At 38.7% G+C, this 19,669-nt stretch overlaps 2 protein-coding genes across 2 annotated transcripts in view; one reads left to right on the forward strand and one right to left on the reverse strand.

The window, feature by feature from the left end:
- PIK3R4 (phosphoinositide-3-kinase regulatory subunit 4) overlaps positions 1–4,931 on the forward strand; it is a 73,928-nt gene extending 68,997 nt beyond the window's left edge. Inside the window, exons 17-20 of the mRNA XM_008009161.3 lie at positions 2,274–2,374; positions 2,809–2,897; positions 3,158–3,266; positions 4,382–4,931. Coding sequence (XP_008007352.2) covers positions 2,274–2,374; positions 2,809–2,897; positions 3,158–3,266; positions 4,382–4,552 — 470 coding nt within the window. The 3' untranslated portion in view covers positions 4,553–4,931. The remainder of the gene's footprint in view (positions 1–2,273; positions 2,375–2,808; positions 2,898–3,157; positions 3,267–4,381) is intronic.
- Positions 4,932–6,959: 2,028 nt separating this feature from the next.
- The window catches only part of COL6A6 (collagen type VI alpha 6 chain), a 111,235-nt gene continuing 98,525 nt past the window's right edge, over positions 6,960–19,669 (reverse strand). The window contains exons 35-36 of the mRNA XM_038002892.2: positions 19,421–19,514; positions 6,960–8,677 (exon numbers count right to left, since the gene is read on the reverse strand). Of these exons, the coding sequence (XP_037858820.2) occupies positions 8,488–8,677; positions 19,421–19,514 (284 nt within the window). The 3' untranslated portion in view covers positions 6,960–8,487. The remainder of the gene's footprint in view (positions 8,678–19,420; positions 19,515–19,669) is intronic.

Raw genomic sequence — 19,669 nt, forward strand, 5'->3', positions numbered from 1 at the left:
TTGAAAGCTTCCCTTCCCTTCCCTCATTAGGCACTTAAATTTTCTTGTGTGGCTCCTGGGTGTGACACTTGGGCAATTCTTGAAACTGATTTTCCTCATCTTTAATATGTAGTTAAAAATACTTGCTTTGTAGAGTTATAGGGAATTGAGATAAAACATGCAAAGTACATACTCTACCACACAATTAATGCTTGGTAAATAATAGCTTTTATTATTCTTACGTTTTCCCCTCAGCCCTCTTGCCTCTAGGCTCTTTGTGGTCCCTTCTTGTGTATATAGTCCATCGCATACACTGCTGCTATCAAAGTCACCATGTTGCCAAGTTCTGTGGTTATTGTGAACCCTTTTCTTATTTGACTTACCATTTGAACAGTTGATTTCTATTGTTTTCAGATGCTTTCCTTACCTGGTTTCAAAGACATTTCTCTTGGTTCTACAACTTCTTGATCTGCTGGTTCCTTCTCATCTTCCTGGCATTTAATTTGTGGCCTGCCTCAGGACCCAGTCTTTGGTCTCAACCACTTCTTCTGCACTGGCTGTGTGTGTGATCTCATGCAATCTTATGCTTTAACTATTATTCAGACTCATATCTATTTTTCTTAAGATGTCTAATAACTATTTTGTAAACTCAACATGTCTAACTAAACTGCATGCTTGATTTCCTCTCTACTAAGTATCTCCACCACTGCCTCCTACCCCACTCTTCCTATGGTATTCTCTCAGTAAATGGCAGCTGGGTGCTCATAAGCCTGGAATTATCTTCGCCTGTTCTTTTTCTCATCCCACTTCCAGTCCATTAGCCAGTCCTGTAAGTTCTATTTTAAAGTATATCCAGAATTTGATCACTCTTTACTACCTCCATCACTATCTCCCTAGTCCAAACCACTATAATCTCTTTTCCCTATTAAGGTAATATCTTCACAGCCTGCTTCTGTCTGTACGTCTTAAGACCATTTTGTTTCTTCTGCTCAGTACCTTCCCATTGGCTTCTTGGTCCAAAAGACTTTATGGGACCTGCCTTCTTGCCACCTCCCTGACCTTTATCAGTCAGAATTCTAATAGGAAACAGTAGCACACTCAAGGTAGGATAATTTAAGAATTTATTTTCAAATAAAATTGTTTACAAAGGTTTGGGTGTAGGGGTATTACAAAAGATAGCACAGTAATATGGGCTGGTAACAGCAGAGTAGCAGTAGAAGGCTTGAGGGGAGGAGGGCATGGTTACTGAATTTGGAAAGGAATAGAGAAGGCCACCTTGAAAGGAGCAGTGACTTTGAGATGAGGGATATAACCAGCTTGATATGAATTACTTGACTTTCTTCCCTCTCTCCCTTTGATCTCCTGCTGCGGTTTCCCATAGGCATGTATTAGTTTCCTATTATACCACAACTTATTTTTTTTTAATAATTCTAGAGGCTAGAAGTCTGAAATGGGTTTTGTGGACCAAAATCAAGGTAGCAGCAGACCTGTATTCCCTCTGGAGGCACTAGGGGAACATCTATTTCCTTGCCTTTTCCTGCTTCTAGAACGAAATTCCTTGGCTAATGGCTCCTTCTTTCATCTTCAGAGCCAGCAACATAGCATCTTGTTTCATTGTTACGTTGTTTTCTGTTCTTGCTGCCAAATCTGCCTCCCTCATCTAAGATTTGTGATTGCATGTGGGGCCCCCTGAGTAATCCAGAATAATCTGTCTCAAGGTCCTTAATTTCATCACATCTGCAAAGTCACTTTGCCATATAAGGTACCATTCACAGGTTCCAGGGGATAGGACTTGGATACTTTTGGGGCCATTATTTAGCCTGTGACAGGCTGGCAAACCCAGCCAGAGCGGGTACAGGAGCTTGTTGATGTGGTTCCTTCAGGTCAGATTTAGAGCAGCAAATGGAAAGTGACCAGCACTACTGCCCTTTCTCCTACTTATCTCCCATTCTCAGTCTGTTCCTGCCACACTGACTTGTTCTTTCAACTAAGCACACTCCTGCTTCAGAAAGGCCTTTGCATTTTTGTCTGTTGTCCCCACTAGAATGGAAGTTCCATGAAACTGGGAATTTTTCTGCTTTGCCATCTCTTCTTCAGTGCCTAACGCAATGACTAGCCCATAGTAAGTGTATTTACTGGCTCAGTAAATATTAGTAAGTGAATAAAGCCTCTTATATTGTCTCTCCCCTTGAAAGAAAGAGATTTGTCTTTCTCTCAGGACTGCAATTGGTTTTGTTATAATCTTCCCCAACTCTTTTTGTCTGAGTCTAGATTCTGGCCTTTGTCTCTTTTAGCTGTTCAGGGCAACAATGAAGTGTCCATGTGGGACATGGAGACTGGTGACAGAAGATTTACTCTCTGGGCCAGCAGTGCACCACCACTTTCTGAATTACAGGTTTGACTTCAGTTTTTACAGTTTTTACTGTAAAGGATGATATTATTCCCTACATCCTAAGTACTTTCAGGCATTTAATCAAACCTAGTATCTGTTGGGCTTTTGGGTTATGTTTAAATTTGGGTTTTTAATAACATCAAGTATTATGTGGCCATTGCTACATGAGTGTTTCCTTGCTAGTGTTCTGCATCATTGGGTAAATAAGTTGCTAGCCCATAAAGCTTGTGATGTCTCTTTGGAACCCCAGCGAGATCTAGCTTAATTAGGAAAAGCCCAGATTGAGGTAGATAGGGCATACATAACTGGTCTCTCATTTCTTCAGGTAACCAGGTGCTTGTAAAGCTACTGACAGTTAACTTGCCTCTAGAAATAGCACCATCATTTATGGAATACATGGATGTCTTTTATTTGACTCCACATTTATTTCTTTTAAGCCTTCTCCTCATAGCGTCCATGGTATCTACTGTAGTCCTGCAGATGGAAATCCTATCCTGCTAACAGCTGGCTCAGATATGAAAATAAGGTACACGATCTCAACAAATAAAGAATAAAATGGATACTTTTACAAGATGTTATTACAGATACTGATGGCACTGTAATGTTTACAATCATCTTATAAGGACAGCTGTTAATACTCTTATTTGTAACCAATGGTATATGCTGTTCTATAAAAACCTCTTTTTCTAATGCAAAAGAAAAACAATGCATTGATGAAGATAAGCCAGTGATTATTAGTTCCTCTCGTTGTCCTATAAAGATTGTCATTTATTTCCTCTTCCCTAGGTTTTGGGACTTGGCTTACCCAGAAAGGTCCTATGTTGTTGCAGGAAGTACTAGTTCCCCATCTGTGTCCTACTACAGGAAAATAATTGAAGGCACTGAAGTTGTCCAGGTACTGTAGTCTTTTCATTCAACTTTTGTAAGCACAAACATGGCTATTGTAAACAGAATTAAAATAAATGACTTGACCAAGCGAGGAGTACTTTGAATTTAGGAAATTTATTTTTTCTTGAATTAAAAAAAAATTAACTTTTATTAAGGTAAAATAAGCATAAAGAAAGTGCATATAAGTAATAGCTCAGATGACCAGTATGTACTTTATAACATCGTAAGGAAGCACTTTTATTATCCTCTTACAAATGAAAAAGGCACAGTGAAGTTAAGTAACTTGTTCAAGGTCACACAGCTAGTAAACAGAAAGCTGGGATTCAAACCTGGCTTTGGGACTGTAAAGTTTGTATTCTTGACTCAGGCAAAAACTTCAAGTGAGAGAATATACCCTTACTACTTGGGCCAAAGTAGGTGTTCCATAAATAAAAGTGTGCTTCCTTCATGACAAATATTAATGAGCTTTAGAAGTGCTAGAACATCTGCTATGTATTTTTTATATTCTGGTCATGTATACCTTTTTTTTTTTTTTTTTTTTGAGACAGAGTCTTGCTCTGTCGCCAGGCTGGAGTGCAGTGGCACGATCTCTGCTCACTGCAACCTCTGCCTCCCAGGTTCAAGCGATTCTCCTGCCTCAGCCTCCTGAGGAGCTGGGACTACAGGTGTGTGCCACCACACCCGGCTAAGTTTTGTATTTTTAGTAGAGACGGGGTTTCATCATGTTGGCCAGGATGGTCTCGATCTCCTGACCTTGTGACTTGGGAGACCTTGGCCTCCCAAAGTGCTGGGATTATAGGTGTGACCCAACGTGCCTGGCTATACCTCTTTTGATTATATTCTATCCCTTTTTTCTTTTGATGTTGGCAAAAGTTAATATGCACAGAATATTGACCTAAAATAAGTTTTCCATATCTGTAAGTGGCTACTCATGAAATCCAATGACTAGGACCCTGGAATGTCATTTTTGGCTCTTCTACTCCTTTTGCTCAGTGTATTTGTGAAAGCATGACTACTTTACAAAAGGTGTTAACTTAAATACAACAGTATCTCAGAAGCAAGACTACTGACAAGAGGAAGAATATGGTACAGACTTTTAACTTCTGGCTTGCTCCCTGACAGGAAATTCAGAATAAGCAGAAAGTAGGACCAAGTGATGACACCCCTCGAAGGGGCCCAGAGTCCCTGCCCGTGGGACATCACGACATCATCACTGATGTCGCCACATTCCAGACAACACAGGGCTTCATCGTAACTGCTTCTAGAGATGGGATTGTGAAGGTGTGGAAATAAAAACCTACTGATTTGTATAAATTGTAATAAAGTTATAAATATACTACTATAACAAGAGAAAAGGCCTTTCTAGAGAACAGATTCATTTGCTTAATTTTCAAAATTATGTCTCTATATTACTGTTTCATGACTGACTAAATGATACCCAAAATGGTTAAGATGTACTTGACTAGTTTACTTATGCATCTCTTTGCAAGAATCAGCCAGCCAACAATGTCTGGGATTTTTATTGTATATGTTATAGAGGTGAGAAATATAAAATATGAAAATGAATGTTTATTTTGTATTGAAAAAGATGGTTGAAAAGATGGTTGTAAGCTATTATAAGTATAAACACATTTTTGCTATTAAAAATGCTATTCAAAGCAGTTAAAGTGTATTCATGCATCCTAAGTGTTTGTGTTTTTGGTGGTGTTTTTAAATGGTAAATTTAAGCAGAGGAATAATCTCTCCAGCAGCATTTGTTCTAAGGTGAAGAAATGGACTCGATGTCACAAAGAATCAGTGACAGAACCAGGCGTTAGGTCCAAATCTCTGGACTCTAAATATTGTGCTCTTTCTGCTCTAATATTTCTTGTGTGTTTTACAGTCTGCCTTTTTAGTTATTTAACATTATAGAATTGATTTCCTGCATATTAGTTATACAAGTGTGCCTCCTCTTGGCCATCATTATTTTTTATGGGCTGTACCATAAATTCTGACACTTGGCCCAACAGGTTGCTTTTATCCAGTATAGACTATTGAATGCGTGAAAAAGAAAGTTAAAAGTACACCAAAAATATACATTTTTAAAAGGCCAAAATTGGTCTTTTCCACTAAGATAAAACCCTTCAATGTTATGGATTACTATTTGCATACGGACTGTCTCCATATTTAATTCTCATCCACTTGCAGAAGGGTTTATGGTATTCAGAATATTTTATTTTAAAATTAGTTACATGAGTCTATAAAAATCTCAGCCAAGGGAAAAGCCTACTTGCTTAGAAATAAGCTAAGAATTTTCTGTATTTTTATAATTATATAATTAAGTTACAGTACATGTAGTTTACAAAGCATACATCTAGTTTCATGATTCAGTACAGTCATCCCTAGGTATCTCTGGGGCATTGGTTCCAGGACCTCCCAAGGATAACAAAAGCCACAGATGCTCTAGTTTCTTACATAAAATGATGTTGTATTTGCAGATAATCTGTACACATCTTCTCATATAGTTTAAATTATTTCTACGTCACTTGTGATATAATACACTATAAATGCTATATAAATAGTTGTTATACTGTATTGTTTAGAGAATGAAAAGAAAAACGTCTGTACATGTTCAGCACAGACACAAACATCTTTTTCTGAATACTTTTTATCCATGGTTGAATTCATGGATGTGGAGCACCCACAGATACAGAGCCAGCTGCACTTAGTTTTTAGACAGGTAAACAACAAAACTGTCAGAAAATGCCAGTCATTCAGAAATGTCAAAGTTAGGAATGATGGACTAACTAGGCCTAGATAGCTTCAAATTTGGCATTGTCATGTTGCCTTGCCTTTGTTTCCCTTAATGTCTGCCAAAACCATATTTACAGGGTTTCTAGCCACTAAGTCAGATTTAGTGTCTGCAGGGGGTTGGGGAAAATTTTTGATATAGAAATTGTAATGCTGAGATTGGACTTCAGCCTGGAGCCATTAGATAAGCTGTAAGACTGATAAATGTGGGAAATGCTAAGAAAAAAAAATGGAGTGGGCTGACAGAGATATGATCCTTTTCTCCCCTTATCTCCTGCTACCACCCATTCTTCTCTGTCCCCTTGCCCCACAGAAAAGCCCCAGTTTTGGAAAAAAGTTATTTGGTTGAATTCTAAGTATTACAATCTGATGCCATGTTAAGTTGCATCTCCTTTTGACCTCTACTTAAAAAAAATTAAGTTTGACTCATAGCTCAGTGCAGAGATAATGGGAGGCAGTTCCTTTACAGTCGATTAATTCACATTTTTAAACCAAGAAGCATCCTGCTTGTGTGATTCTTGGGTTAAATATAGCTTTATTACATTTATATTCAACTTAATTTTTGCTGTTTCTACTTTTAGAAGAAAGAGGTAAATCAGGGAAAATACTAATATTAGGCATTTTTAAAAAGGAACTTCTATTTGCATCATGCTTCAGAGCTCTCACCTATTAGTGATTCAAAAGATGGCCCAAAACGCTAAAAATAATCTGTCACCAAGGGAATATTTGTTTGGTGTTCTTTACTTGCCAATGCAGAAAAACAGACAAATACATCTTAATGGTATTTCCAACAATTAACAAAAGAAAGGAGTTTGTGCTTAACTCAGAGTTAACTAGAAAAATCCCTTTTATTAAAATACATCGTAAATACTGCTCATTAATTTCCTGTACTTGAGACGTTTTTCCTGAACCTCTAAGCACCACTTAGGGTAGATGAAGCAAACCTGATGTGTTTTATTCTTCTCTGCTACCTGAGTATGAATGTGACATTTAACTCCTTGAACTTCTGTCTCCTCTGAAGACATTAGGTGCTATCTCTGGATTTACTTAAGTAACAGTGGCAGAAGTGGTTTTTAAAAAATACTGCAGAATAGTTTTTCTTTCCAAGTTTTAGGAAAATAGGTATAGGAAAGAAAATCTGAATGTCCTTGGTGTCAGTATCCATCCACTCCATGCATCCAAGCAGGGCTTCTTGCCATTCCCAAAGAGGGGGACAGTCTGCCTAACAGGGCCATTGCTACCAACTGCGGAGCCAGCTCTTAGACTGAGGTAAGGCCTGAACACTGTGTTTAAATTAAATAATGCTATAATACTTTGGGTGTTTAGTTGTTGAAAATATCAGCCCTATCATAAAAATAAAAATTAAATGCAGATGAGGACACAGCCATCAGAGCATGCTGCTAGAGACTAGGTACTTCTAAAACCTTTCATACTTTTACTCTGATCTCTTTTGCATCTCTGCAACTGCATATGAATTTGTAGATTAAAACAATGATTTTCTTACATTTTCCTAAACTCAGCGTGTATTTAAGGCTGTTTTTAAGAGCTCTGCTAGTCCTGTTTTGGTGCTGTTCATTATTGACTAAACAGCTACCTGATGGGTAAACGTAACTCAGAGCTTCATCTATGACAAGTTGTGTCTTGACTCTCCTTGTCTAAAGCATATATGAATTAGTGAAAATTAATAAATGACCATAACAGGAAAGACAGACTAGAAGTCCATCAAAATGGCTTCAAGCTCCATCAAAATGGCAGTAAGCTTCCTAATGAAGAGAAAACTTCCAGCTCAAAAGCAATAATTTATGTTCTGTGGGAATTAATGAGTTTTTCAGTGAGTTTAGGAGGATTTAGAGATGGAGAAAATTACCCTCTTCTCATCAGTCTAAGCAAACAACTCCCACAGTGGTGTGTTTAAATGGAATAGAAGGTCAAATTTTAAAAATATGACGTATAAACAGCATCCATTTCTAGGGTAAATTTTGGAATAGCTTAAAACATTTAAAAATAACTTTGATTAAATAGATGAGCGTTAGACATTACTAAATTAGGAAAGGAGGATGGGTTTGCAGGAAATGAACTGGACAGAGATAAAAGAATTAACATTGACTCGTACACATGCATACATCATATAAATTTTACCTTCAATTTATATCTCCATTAGACTTTTCAAAACACTTCTTTCATTCTTCTGTCTTCTAATGAAACAGTTCTTGGACGTATCAGTTGTAGAGTGCTGGAATTGTCAGGAGTGGTCAAATAAATGAACAAGATATATCTTAATACCAATGAATGCAGGGGGTCAAGTCACCTGATAACCTACAAACTGTTGCTTGAGTTCTGGTAGCAGATTTAGTTACTATTTAAGTCCAGAGTCTTACTATGCTTCCTAAGGCTAAGTTGTTCAAGGAATTTTTTTTTTTTTTTTTTTTTTTACCACGTCATTTGGGAGCACTTTTTGTCACCCTTCTTCCATTCTTAAAGGTATGGGAGGTGTTTCTGATAAAATTTTGAAAAGCATCATCTCTGCCACTTCTTGCTACTCTTGAAAGATATTTTTTATCTTGAAAGAATGTTGCCTTCTGTAATACATCTTCTTTGAGGGTAGCTTTATATGGTCCAGGAACAAAGCTATACAACAAAAGAGAACATCATAGAAGATAAATGCCATTTCAACTTTAATAGACTACATATTAATCTGTCTTACTAAATTAATTGTTTCACCCATTTCCTTGTTGCAGCCTTCCTCCAGGGTAATTTTAAAATTATTAAACTGGGTACTTACATTGGCTTATATATCAGAAGCTGACAAATGATACATCTCATCAAAGTGTGCAAAAGTATTATTTCAGCAGCAAAGTTTCTTCATGGAATATGTACCACTCAGATCTACCAAGGATGGTCCTTCTGATTATTTAGATTTGGGTTCATAATGGTACCTCATCACAGACCACCATATCTATAGTTTTCCCAGATCCACTCCTACTTCCAGTGCCTCAGCACATCATGCTATTTTCTTTATAACACTTGGCACTATCTGAACTTTTATTTACCTGTAAACTTCTTTGTGATCTGTTCCCCACTTTTCCACCCAACCAGACAGAAGGTTCATGAGCTCTTGTCTGTTCACTATAGTAATCCCAGGAACCTAAAAGTGCTTAACACATAACAGTCACTCAGTAAGTATTTGTCTAATGAAAGCATGAATGTATGCCACTCCCTTCTTTCATCTCTTCCTTTCTTCCATAGGTCCATCTATCCATCCATATATTTACTATCTGCTTAATAGAAGGCATGGTGTTAGGTACAATGGGGGACATAGAAATAGAGCCCAGTCTGGCAGGCACATCAAGAGCCTGGCTAGGAGTCATGAGTAACCCAACAGTAAAGAGGAGCTGGAGTCAGACCCTGGTAGGACTTGTAGGACAGGTTGAGAAATCAGGGAATCATAGAAGCCAAGTGCTAACTAGAACTTACAGCCTGTCTGAAAAAACCTGTGCTGACAGAAGTGTCCGAGAATCTGTACTGCCTATATGGCAGCCATGAGCCACATGTGGCTTTTGAGCACTTGAAATGTAGTGTGACTGAGGAACTGAGATTTAATTTTAATTAAATAACCACATATAGCTGGTGGCTACTGTATCAGCCAGTACAAAAAGGGAGCCGTTTCAGACAATCCTATATACAGGGATGTTGTGGAAAGAGCTTTGGGTTCAGACACATTCTTACATTCTTATATTCTAGCCCCTAGCCGAACAGCTCTGGGCAAATCATTTAACTAGAGCGACTCTTGTTTCTTCAGGTGTAAAATGGGAATGAAAAATGATTTCTGTTGTGAGCAACAACCGAAGTCCCCTAGACTAGTTACCATGGTGCTCTGTTGGTTACAGATGAGGAAACTGAAGTGCATTGAGGTGAAGGTCAATGGCAGAGCTGGAACTATAACCCAACTGTTTCAAGACCGAGTTCAGTGTTACTGCCATTGAACTGGGTTTTTATTCAGGACACTATGGAAAACTATCAACATATTTGGAGTAAGAAAGTGAGATAAATTTCATACTACCAGAAACACCTGGAAATGGGTGTAGAACTATAGGAACACAGATGGCTTGGGGCAGGCTGGACGGCTAAGGTATGAGAGCTTGGCATAGCAGGCTCTTCATACATATTTGTAGGATGAATGCGTGAAAGCTGGTGGTATGGAGAGAGAGAGAGGCTTCTTAATACTGATAAACTTCAGCAATTAGCTGAATTACAGTCAAGGGAGGTGATATGATTTGGATGTCCCTTCCAAATCTCATGTTGAAATGTGACTTCCAGTGTTAGAGGTGGGCCTAGTAGGAGGTGTTTGAGTCATGGGGGTGGAGCCCTCATGAATAGCTTGGTGCTGTTTTTGTGGTAATGAGTGAATTCTCGCTCTTAGTTCATGTGAGAGCTGGTTGTTTAAAAAGAACCTGGAACCTTCTCTCTCTTGCTCCCTCTCTTGCTATGTGATGTGCCTGCTCTGCTTTCGTCTTCCACCATGAGTAAAAGCTTCCTGAGGCCTCACTAGATGCTGAGCAGATGCTGGTGCCATGTTTGTATGGTCTGCAGAAACGTGAGCCAAATAAACGTCTTTTCTTTATAAATCACCCCGTCTCAGCTATTCCTTTGTAGCAATGCAAAGACTAATATAGGAGGACTGAAGAGAACTTTAAAACATTGAAACCAAAACAGTGGTAATATTCATTGTGATCCCTTTCTTATTTTTCTGTTTTTACCAGCTATAAAATCTGACCTCTCAAAAAAATCAGTATTTAGAAAATGAGTATAGTGAAAGATATAGAACAAATTTAAAATTAAAGTTATTTCACTTCTCCCACACACATAGAAACACACACTTTTTCGTCCACCTATAAACAGAGTTAAGTAGAAAGGAAACATTCAAACAACAAAAAAAAACCATGCCAATTCATGTTACATAGACCCCAGAGCCTCCATGCATTGTATACTACATGTCTAGGCTTCTGAAACTCAAATTCCAACATATATCTCAGTTTACTTCCATCAGTGTTATCAGAGATGTAATAAGTTGATCAACGAACATCTACCAAGAACAGCAGCCATGGCTAAATTTCACTGCAAATACAAATTTCTCACATCTCCCTTCATGTTGCTCTTCCCAGTATGTGTGTGTATTTATATATATATATAATATATATCATATAATATACAAATATAATGTATAATATACATAATATACAAATATATTATTAACATCTACCAAGAACAGCAGCCACGGCTAAATTTCACTGCAAATACAGATTTCTCACATCTCCCTTCATGTTGCTCTTCCCAGTATGTGTGTATTTATATATATATAAAATATATATCATATGATATACAAATATAATGTATAATATACATAATATACAAATATATTATTAACATCTACCAAGAACAGCAGCCATGGCTAAATTTCACTGCAAATACAATTTTCTCGCATCTCCATTTTTGCTCTTCCCAGTGTGTGTATATATACATATATATTATATATAACATACAAATATAATGTTATATATATTTATTTGATATGGGGTCTCACTCTGTCATCCAGGCTGGAGTGCAGTGTTGCCATCATAGTTCACTGCAGTCCAGATCTCCTAGGCTCAAGTGATCTTCCTGCCTCAGCCTCCCGAATGGCTGGGACTACAGGTGCGTGCCTCCACACCTGGCCAATTGTTTTATTTTTGGAGAGCTGAGGTCTCACTATGTTGCCCAGGCTGGTCTTGAACTCCTGGGGTCAAGCAGTCTTCTTGCCTTGGCTTCCCAAAGTGCTGGGATTACAGGAGTGAGCCACCCATGCGCTATCCCAGCATTTCCTTATTATCTTCCAGACTGAACATTATAAACTCATTCCCCAAAGTGACGATTGTATGCATAGAACATGGCTCCACTGATCATGGGAAGGGCATCATTTTGAGTCTGAAGCACATTGTTTTCATGGTCTTATCTTTACTGGACTCTTCCCCAGCCCCTTCACGCTGCCCCCTTGCCCCGGCCCCCGCCCCCCGCCCCCTTTTCCATTAGGTCCTTTGTTTTCTTTTATGGAAGGTTTAGTTATGTTATCTTCCTCCCCATCTTTAAGAAAAAATTGTTAAATTAGTAAGTGCTTGTATAGCATGATATTGCTATCTTTCTTCCCCTCTCAAATATTTTTATTCTCAAAAGGTTGAACATTAATACCATATCTTTGAATTTCTATTTTTCACTGTGTTATATGTAGGAGTAAGTAGTCGGTTTTTTGTTGTTGTTGTTGTTTTTTGAGATGGAGTCTCGCTCTGTCACCCAGGCTGGAGTGCAGTGGCGTGATCTCGGCTCACTGCAACCTCCACCTCCTGGGTTCAAGCGATTCTCCTGCCTCAGCCTCCTGAGTAGCTGGGATTACGGGTGCCTGCCACCATGCCTTATTTATTTATTTATTTATTTATTTATTTATTTATTTTTAATTTTATTTATTTATTTATTTATTTTGGGACAGTCTCGCTCTGTTGCCAGGCTGGAGTGCAGTGGCGCAATCCTGGCTCACCGCAACCCTAGGCTCCCAATTCAGGTAATTCTCCTGTCTCAGCCTCCTGAGTAGCTGGGACTACAGGTGTGTGCCAGCACGCCTGGCTAATTTTTGTATTTTTAGTAGAGACGGGGTTTCACCATGTTGGCCAGGATAGTCTCGATCTCTTGACCTCCTGATTTGCCCAACTCAGCCTCCCAAAGTGCTGAGATTACAGGTGTGAGCCACCACACCCCAGCAATAATCATTTAATAAAAATCATTTGGGCCAGACATGGTGGCTCACGCCCGTAATCCCAGCACTTTGGGAGGCTGAGGCAGGCAGATCACGAGATCAGGAGATCAAGACCATCCTAGCTAATACTGTGAAACCCTGTCTCTACTAAAAATAGAAAAAATTAGCCGGGTGTGGTGGCACGTGCCTGTAGTCCCAGCTACTCAGGAGGCTGAGGCAGGAGAATTTCTTGAACCCGGGAGGCAGAGGTTGCAGTGAGCCGAGATCACGCCACTGAACTCCAGCCTGGGTGACAGAGCGAGACTCCATCTCCAAAAGAAAAAAATCATTTGATTACTCAGTTTGGGAATTACAAGACTGTATTCCTCTTTATCCTACTGTATATTGTTCAAATAATTCTTTGCTGATTGGTACGTTCAACAATAGGTTGTCAAGGCAAAGAATGAAATTGCCTATTTTGCAACTTGTGCTCAGCTCCAGTAAAGTCTGTGGAAAGATGGATGTGACAAATTCTAGATAAGGCGAGGTGGGACTAATTGTAGTTCTCTGTGATCAGACTCCTCCGTCTCTGCAGATATTCAAGAGTCAGCCATGCTGCATTTATTAGTTGACTAGATGGACTGAAATAGAAAATGCAGACAAGATTGCTTCTGTTTCCAGAATTCTTTCACATTTGGTGTGTCCAGAAAACATACTTTGGAAAGCAGAATTATAACAGATGCATTATGCATATAGCATTAGTGATTGTGTCCATTTCTACCATTCAGTTGTTCTGGCTCTGGCCTGTCACTGCTTTAAAGTCTGGCACAGATTCTTCCTTGGCTGGATGAAGCAATAAAAAGGTAGCTTTCTGCCTTTATTGTTTCTGAGCAGATCTAAGTGCTTATATAAAGAGGGTGCCCCGCTCTTTTACCCTTGTGGGCCATTTGTCTCCTTGGTAGCTTGTGGTTTGATTCGGCTCCTTCCTTTTCTATCTGATAAGCACCAGCTTCTAAATGTATTTCTCATAATCTCACAGAATGACCTAATTCCTATGCAAGTCATTCCAAGGACCTGATGAGTCTCTATATCTAGACCTCTTCTCTAGCAGGTATTCTCATCTCCCTCAATCCTGTGTTTTCAATTCTGCCTCACCTCTCTTGAATGGCTCAGGCAAGGAGTTTCAGAAGCAGCTGTGTGGCTCATAACTTTTGATTAGAGTCTTTGGCCACTTAGAGAAGGCCTGGGGAATGCACAGACAGTGGTATGGATTTCATGTCTCAATTCCTTGATGCCCCAGCCATTTCCTGACATTTCACCATTTCCAACACATAGGAGAAGCTAAGCATCCAGTGTATCTGGGGCAGTGTGGCGAAAGAGGAAGAAACTTCCTGTCCAAAAGCACTGTGGATCCCCTCCTCCCACTCATATTTCTCTGCAACAGAAAGCATGGTAGGAGTGGTTTTCAAAAATGCCTTTTAATTGCATAGATTGGCTCCCACATGTGTCCTTGTTGCAGTCATGGCTGGCTACATATGTGGAGAGCTGAAGGCAAAATGCAAATTCAGGCCCTTAAGTCTAAAAGCAGGGAAAAAAGCTTTCTTCCTTCTGTGGTCTCTCCATCTACCATGGAGGTTTCTATCTGTCATTCAAAATGCTTTCCCTATCCCCTTTACTTGGTGTGTGGCCAGCTGTTGAGTTCCTTTTCCCAACAGCCAGAAGTTGAGCCAGACATCTCGCCCCTTCCCTTGGCTGGCCATCCCAACCTGCGGCAGAGGGGTGATCCTCTACAGCAGGGGTGTCCAGTCTCTTGGCTTCCCTGGGCGACACTGGAAGAAGAACTGTCTTGGGTCACACATAAAATACACGAATGCTAACAATAGCTGATGAGCTTAAAAAAAATAAAAATAAAAAATCACAAAAAAATCTGATGTTTTAAGAAAGTTTGCAAATTTGTGTTAGGCTACATTCAAAGCTGTCCTGAGCCTCATGCAGCCTGTGGGCCACAGATTGGACAAGCTTGCTATAGAGTGTTGCAGCCTCTTTGCTGGGACATGCTAGGTGCCTAGATATAGGTGGGCAAAAGACAAATGCAGCATGGCACTGCCAGCTTGGGGTGGATGGCTGCTGCTTCTCTGTCCCAAGACTGTGGGAGCATAACTGACCCTAAGTCTCCCAGTCTAGGGGAGGGTGGGGCGGGGGAACCCCAGGGAGCTGGCAGATACACAGTGGTCTGTGAGAACCAGTTCTGGGGAAGTGGAGGGAGGTGGACTGGCAAGTGAACCAAGGCTCTAGGTCCTGACTCCCCAGCACATGCTTTATTATCCCATTGGACTTCACTATAAAACTCAAATTCAAAAATAACATTAATAGTGACTGCAGAGCACTAAACCCCAAGTGCTGTGCCCTACTGAGCACCCAGGCCCTGTGCAAGCTAACCAGCTTGTAACACTTAGCCTGACTCGGTGAAAACACTGCTTTAGCACCAGCTTTAATGTACCCTCCATGCCAAAGACGCTGTCCTCGGCAAGAGTCACATGCACGGCATCTTGTCTATATCCCTTTTCCAAGCTGCCAGACACCTGCAGCATGGGGAGCCCTGCTCTTCTTGGACTTACTTCACAGGCCTGTTTTAGGCGTGACTTCCGGAATTATTTGCTGCTGGACAGTTCCCCTGGACAGCTCATCTGTCAAGGTAAGCAAGAGATTCCAGGTAGAGGCTTCTCAGAGGTGACAGAGCTGGGGCTTCTGCATTAGGAGTGCCTCCTTGCCCTTGATCACCATGCAGAAATGCACACATCACACAATAAAAGTAGGCACATCGCCAAAGGTATTTGCCTAAGTGTGGGTCCAGGTGCTGGTACACATTTGATTGTGGTTGGTGGCTGAGTAATGTATATATGTGTTTATACAGAATACCACAGAAATAAAGACACTCCCATTTGATTTCACTTATTTCTAATTTTTAAAAAGTAATATTCATACGTGCTAAAGATACAATATATATGCACATTCTTAAGTTTTGGAAGAACTGACTTTTGCCTTTGTTGATACTCTTTTATATGTTAATTTTTTAAAAAAAATTAAGTCTACTCATTATATTCATTTTTTTGGATATAGTCTGTTTTTTCAAATATATAACATCTTCAGATCAATGCTTAGCTCATTAGCTTTTTGAATTTGAAAAACTTTCCTCACATGAGAATTAAGATAAAATTTCCTAAATCATGACTTTGATGCATCCTACAAATTTTTACATATAGCATTTTGATTGTTATACAGTTCTAAGTATTTTTAAGTTTTCACTATAATTTTTTGTCCCATTATTGAGAAAGATGATTTAAAAATGTATAGGCTTTTAAAACATTATTTTATATATATGTGTGTGTATATATATATATTTATTTATTTTGAGACAGAGTCTCACTCTGTTGCCCAGGCTAGAGTGCGGTGATGTGACCTTGGCTCACTGCAACCTCTGCCTCCTGAGTTGGAGTAACCCTCCTTCTTCAGTCTCTCAAGTAGCTGGGATTACAGGTGTGCGCCATCACACCCGGCTAATTTTTGTATTTTTCGTAGAGATGGGGTTTCGCCATGTTGGCCAGGCTGGCCTTGAACTCCTGACCTCAGGTGATTCACCCACCTCAGCCTCCCAGAGTGCTGGGATTAGAGGCGTGAGCACCGTGCCTGGCCTAAAATATTGTTATTAATTTCTAACTTAATTGCATTGTGGTCAGACAATGTAGACTGTATGACACCAGTTCTCAGAGATTTGTTGACACTTGCTTTATAAGTTAGAAGTTGCACAAGGAACACTTGTAAACACTCCACCTTGATTTAACAGTTGTTAATATCCATATGTTCAGAAGAATGTCTAATTTTTCTGTTCAGGGTTCTGCATGTATCTGCTAAATGGTTTATTACTTATGTTTAAATCTTTTATATCATTACTAATTTTTGTCTACTTGACCTATCAATATTCAAACTAGTGTAATGAAATCTCAAATTTTGATGATGGTTCACTGACAATTTCTCTTTGTGGTTTTTCAGTTTCTCTTTTGTATATTTTAAGATTTTACGACCCTCATCAATCTAAAATTGTTTTATCTTCCTCATAAATTTAACACTTTGTCATCATGTAGTCATCCTCTTTATCCCTACGAAATGGTTTTATTTAAAAGTATATATTATCTGATATAAATATAGCTATTCTACCTTTATTTTTGATATATTTGCCCGGTATGTTTTTTCCATCATTTTACTTTCTGCCTCTCCATTTCCCTATATTGTGGATGTGTGTCTTGAAAGCAGTAGAAGCTGGATTTTATTATTTATTTATTTATTTTTTGAGACAGAATTTTGCTCTTGTCCTCAAGATTGGAGTGCAATGGTACAATCTTGGCTCACTGCAACCTCTGTCCCCCGGGTTCAAGTGATTCTCCTGCCTCAGCCTCCCGAGTAGCTGGGATTACACATGCCTGCCACTACGCCCAGCTAATTTCTTGTATTTTTAGTAGAGATAGTAGAGATGAAGTTTCACCATGTTGGCCAGGCTGGTCTCGAACTGCAGACCTCAGGTGATCCACCTGCCGCGGCCTCCCAAAGTGCTGGGATTATAAGCATGAGCCACCGTGCCCAGGCAAAGCTGGATTTTATTTTGTTTTTAAAATCAAATTCATCAATCGCTGATTGTAACTGGCATGTTCATGGTTTTTTTGTTTTGTTTTGTTTTTCGTGATTACTCACATATTTAAATGGACTTGATTCTGCTGTCATTGTGCCTTCTACTTGTCTTTTTTTTTTTTTTTTTTTTTGGCCTTTTTAAAGAAACTTTTCTCATGGCTTTTTATTTAAAAAAATATTTATTACATTCTTGTTTTCTATCCTATTTTCCCTCACTAGATTTTTGTTAGTTAGCTAATTTCTATTTTTCTTTTTCATGTGTGCCCTTAAAATTTGTAATGCATTTTTAAGCATCTCAAGTTTTTCAATAGCCTAACCCCCGGCCCAAATGATACAAGCTCCCAGAATCTTTTAACTCCATTTATCTCCCTGTGACTTACATTATTAATACCCTCTTTTTTTAGTATCACCTTTCTTTCCTTAAAGTCCAAGGCTTCATTTTTTAATAATACAAGATTATTTTTGTTTGATGTCTTTTCTCATATTTAAATAAATCAAAAATATTTATTAATATTTATAGTCTTAGAACTTTTTCTGTTAAAATCACCAGGTGAAATGTTTATTTTCATAGTGTTGTTAACAAGTACAGCTTTTTTGTAATCCCAAAAGTTAGATATATTACTTAAAAATACATTTGTTTAGGCCAGGTATGGTGTCTGACGCCTGTAATCCTAGCACTTTGGGAGGCTGAGGTGGGTGGATCACCTGAGGCCAGGAGTTCAAGACCAGCCTGGCCAACATGGTGAAACCCCATCTATCCTAAAAAATACAAAAAAAATTAGCCAGGCGTGGCTAAAATTAGCCAGGCATAGTGGTGGATGCCTGTAATCCCAGCTACTCGGGAGGCTAAGGCAGGAGAATTGCTTGAACCTCGGAGGTGGAGTTTGCAGTGAGCTGAGATCATGCCACTGCACTCCAGCCTGGGCAACAGAGTGAAACTCTGTCTTACAAACAAACACAAATTTGTTTGGATTTAACTAAATACTGACAAATTTTATCACTTACTATTGCCTCTTGCATCTCATTCCCTTCTTCTGTGGTTATTTTTTATTTTTCTTGAAGTACATACTTTAGAAGTTTTAGTAAAGGCTTCTTTGTAGTAAATTATTTTTTTAAGTCTAAATTGTCTTAAGACAGTTTTTCTAAGTTGATGAAATTTTCTTCCACTAAAGTTATTCAATAGTTTGGTGGTTTCCACTGTTACAATTGATAAATCACCTACCAGCCTAATTATAATTTATTTGTAGATGATCTGACTTTTCTTTTTGGCTGCTTTTAAGTTTTGTCTTGGTGTCCTGCATTTCCCCATAGTATGTCCAACTGTTGCTTTCTATTTATCTTGCCTGTTACATCTTTTTTCTTCATCTGTGAATTCATGTCATTCATAAGTTCTAGAAAATGATCATCTCTTTATGTGTTTGAATATTGGCTCTCATTATTTCTATTTCATCTTTCTAGAATTCCAATTAGATATAGATTAGATCTTCCCATTTCATTTTGTCTATAAAATTCTTGATCATCTCTGCATTCTGTTTCAGCATTTTCTATAGTTTATTAAGCTTCTCTTCAGACACATTTATTACTGTTGACTCTTTCACTAAGTTTTACAAGTTTTTAATTGTGAAATTCACAGAAAATTAGAATGAACAGAATCATAAATAACCTGTATATCTTTCACCTATATTCTCCAACAGTTACTATCTTGCTACTCTCTATATGTATATATGTATATAATGTACACATATATTCATTCACACACACACCCTATCCTACTTCCCTTTAGGAAAACCATCTGAAGGTAGGCTGCAGCCATCATATATGTCAGATGAAGGAGGAAGAAAAGCAAGACGAGGAGGAGGAGGAGGAAAATAGAGAGAAGAAAGGCAGGGGGCATTCTCGTTTATCAAGTAACACCAAGCAGACAATACCTTCGGAAATGTCGCGGGGGCTGCCTTGGATCTGCAGAGTTAAGTCTATTGCACTTTATTTTTAAGTTTATTGGTGGATATTTGTTGATTGCACCTAGAAGAGAAAAGCCTGTGATGAGTCTTTTATTCATGACTGTTAACATTACTGCAATCTGCTCTGTACACAAAGTGCCGCTTTACTGTTTTAAATAGCCATCGAGAAAAATACCAACTAAGGTGGTCACATGAAATGAAAGCAGATTTCTCAGG

Source organism: Chlorocebus sabaeus, chromosome 15, assembly GCF_047675955.1.
Source record: "Chlorocebus sabaeus isolate Y175 chromosome 15, mChlSab1.0.hap1, whole genome shotgun sequence".
NCBI classification, from domain to species: domain Eukaryota; kingdom Metazoa; phylum Chordata; class Mammalia; order Primates; family Cercopithecidae; genus Chlorocebus; species Chlorocebus sabaeus.